General features: G+C 50.2%; 1 protein-coding gene across 1 annotated transcript in view; it reads left to right on the top strand.

The window, feature by feature from the left end:
* The first annotated feature begins 2,659 nt into the window (after window positions 1–2,659).
* Window positions 2,660–2,812, top strand: part of LOC108793593 (C-C motif chemokine 19-like) — a 22,234-nt gene continuing 22,081 nt past the window's right edge. Inside the window, exon 1 of the mRNA XM_018564583.1 lies at window positions 2,660–2,802. Coding sequence (XP_018420085.1) covers window positions 2,736–2,802 — 67 coding nt within the window. The 5' untranslated portion in view covers window positions 2,660–2,735. The remainder of the gene's footprint in view (window positions 2,803–2,812) is intronic.

The following is a 2,812-nucleotide window of genomic DNA, read 5'->3' as shown; positions in this document are numbered from 1 at the left end:
CGTGCGACCTCTACTACTGTAAGGTCGCACGACTTTAAACTTACGGACATGTTCGAAAACCCGCCGAGCATCGTACGATGTTCGGCGGGTTTGTGGCATGTCCGTACGATAACAGCCGCACGGGCCGGTGTGCGCAAGCGCACACTGCCCGTTCGGCATTGCGGTCATCGGAAAAAGTCTTGCGCTGGTTGTAAGGTGTGTGCCCAGCCTAAGTCTCTGTAAACTGTTTATTTTTCTTATTTGAGGTAGGGATCTCTTGTAACACTAGTTAGACCCCGTTCACACTGGGCGTTTTATTGCACGATTTCCGCCGCAATATCGCAAGAAGTCGCCGTCCAATGATATTCAATGGAGCTGTTCTATTGAACAGCTCCATGTCGCTCGTCACGGTCGCGGGTCGCTTGTGCGGGACCCTTTTTCCCACGGATGTCGCGCAATTTTAATTTTTTTGCATGCAGCCCGACGGTGAAGGTCGCGCGATCGTCGCTGGAGCGTCGCCCCGAACAGTCACGCTATCCCGGCCGTGCGGATCCGCTTGCAAGGTATGTCACTGAGTGTATCGCAAATCGCGCGATTGTCATCTTGCGCAATATCACACGGCATTGTCATTTTGCGCGATATCTCGCGGTTTGGGAAGAGTAGAAAAGCGCAGAAATCCACGCCAAAAAGGGTCCTGTTCTAGCGGCACGCGACAGCAACGAACACAGCCCCATTGACATGCATTGGAGAGCGATATTGCGCAGTAAATATGCGCGATATCGCGCGGAAATAATACGCTCAGTGTAGACCCCGTTCACACTGAGCGATTTTGCAGCTGAAATATCAGCTCAATGTCGCTCTATGTAGCTCGTCCAATGCATTTCAATGGAGCTGTTCACATCTCGCAGCTCAATGTCGCCTGTAGATCGTCGCTCGAACACAACCTATTTTTCCGGTGGATTTTGTGCGATTTGGCCCCAATAGACTTTAATGGTGTAGCTCAATGTCGCGCTACGGCACACTACAGAAGCGTCACTTTTGCACAGAAATATAAGAAGGAAGGAATGATGTCGCGTCATGACTGCTTTCGATTGGTTACAGCCCAATGTAGCAGCTACAAAGTCCCTGCGAAAAGTCGCGCTACGAAATGTGCACTGTGGCTCAATGTCGCTCAGCTCAAAGTCGCTCTGATGTAGCTCAGTGTGAATGGGGTCTTATACTCTTCATTTCTATGTATAATTTGTATGTGTTATGCTTAGGTTGGGGATTTTGTTATTTGTGTAATCACAGTGTCAGTAAGGGGTTAATGTTTTTGGAATGAAGTGATATCCGGTTTGGCTAATTATTTAAGGAGTAAACCTCTGCCATAGTTATGGATGCAACTTGCTGATGGCGGGGGGCTGTGGGTATGGATATGAAGTTGACCTGCTGCCAAATGATTTTGTAATATAACAAATTGTTCTACAATAAAGTAAGTAAGTAAGTGCGGCAACTTGTACGGTAGTTCTTATTCTTCCCTACATTGGGATGCAGCACCACAGCCGTGCTCAGGTCCCATTCAAGCCAATAGACTCGGGTTATAAAGCTTACCAACCACCAGGATAAGGAGACTGATTTTAAGGGCTTGTTCACACGACGTCCGGATTGTGTCTGGACCAGAACCCTGCGCTCCTGCACCCAAAATACATCCCAATGTATCCCTATGCGTTTTGTGGGCTACAGTTCTCACGTGCAGGGGCGTCCCGAGGCTGGGTGAAACCCGGAGCGGTAACCGAGTTTCACCCCGCGTCATCGCGCACGCGCGGCAGTATTCTGATACCTGCCGGCGGCCATCTTGGTGATGGACGCCGGCAGAGAGAGGAGGGGACAGTCACCCGGCGGGATAAGGAATGCCGCCGGGTCCATGACCGAGCGCCCGACTTTTAAGAGGCGGATGACACCAAAATGACTGTGAGTCATTTTGGTGTCACCCCTCCGATGGTGTCACCCGGGTACGGCCCGCACCCCCTTGTGACGCCACTGCTCACGTGCGCAGTCCGTCTCGGTCCGGACAGAGAAAATACTGCATGTCACATTTTGTCCAGTCCGTTTTGCAACACATGTGCCGCGTTTTTCGCTTCCGTGCTGTGCGTCTTTTAATGCACGCAAATGTGGAGCAGAAACGCGCGTCTTCCTGTCCACATTGGGGACGCCATTAACAAATGAGCCTGGATGCTGCGTGAGCCCACACACTCACAGATGTGCTACTGGAATAGATACTCAGCGGAGATCCCGGACAGACCCCCATCAATCACTATAGGAAGGGGGATGGGGGGGGCAGTTTTTTTTATGAGAAGTCACTTTCTACAAAGGCTGAAGATGAGTCATTGTGATAAATCCTCAGCGTGTTTCCGGATTGCAATATTGCAAAAAAAATAAAAAATAAAGACAAATAAGTAGTTGGGGAATTTTTATAGTTTTCTCTGCCCTTCCCCCCAACCCTGATTGTAAATGGAGGGGGGCACTGCTGTCCCTATAGAGGAGGAAGGGGTGGGGCCATCTCCAGAAATGAAAATGAAACTTCAGCCGGGTCAATAAATAGAGAGGAGCAGAGATGAGAGAAGATCAGAATACAGAGGAGCACAGGAGAGTACAGAGGAGCACAGGAGAGTACAGAGGAGCACAGGAGAGTACAGAGGAGCACAGGACACAGAGTGGGGTAGACTCTTATCACAGCTGTGTTACATTGTATCCTCATCCTCCTCCAACCACCAACCATGGATACTCTGCACTCCAAGATCCTCATCATCCTCATCCTAGGAGCCGTGCTGGCCATCTGCCAGGGTAAGGGGAG

Source organism: Nanorana parkeri, unplaced genomic scaffold, assembly GCF_000935625.1.
Source record: "Nanorana parkeri isolate BGI_ZX_2015 unplaced genomic scaffold, ASM93562v1 scaffold763, whole genome shotgun sequence".
In the NCBI taxonomy this organism is placed as follows: domain Eukaryota; kingdom Metazoa; phylum Chordata; class Amphibia; order Anura; family Dicroglossidae; genus Nanorana; species Nanorana parkeri.
The sequence above is the reverse complement of the archived record's forward strand: the minus strand, read 5'-3'. Positions and strand labels throughout refer to the sequence as shown.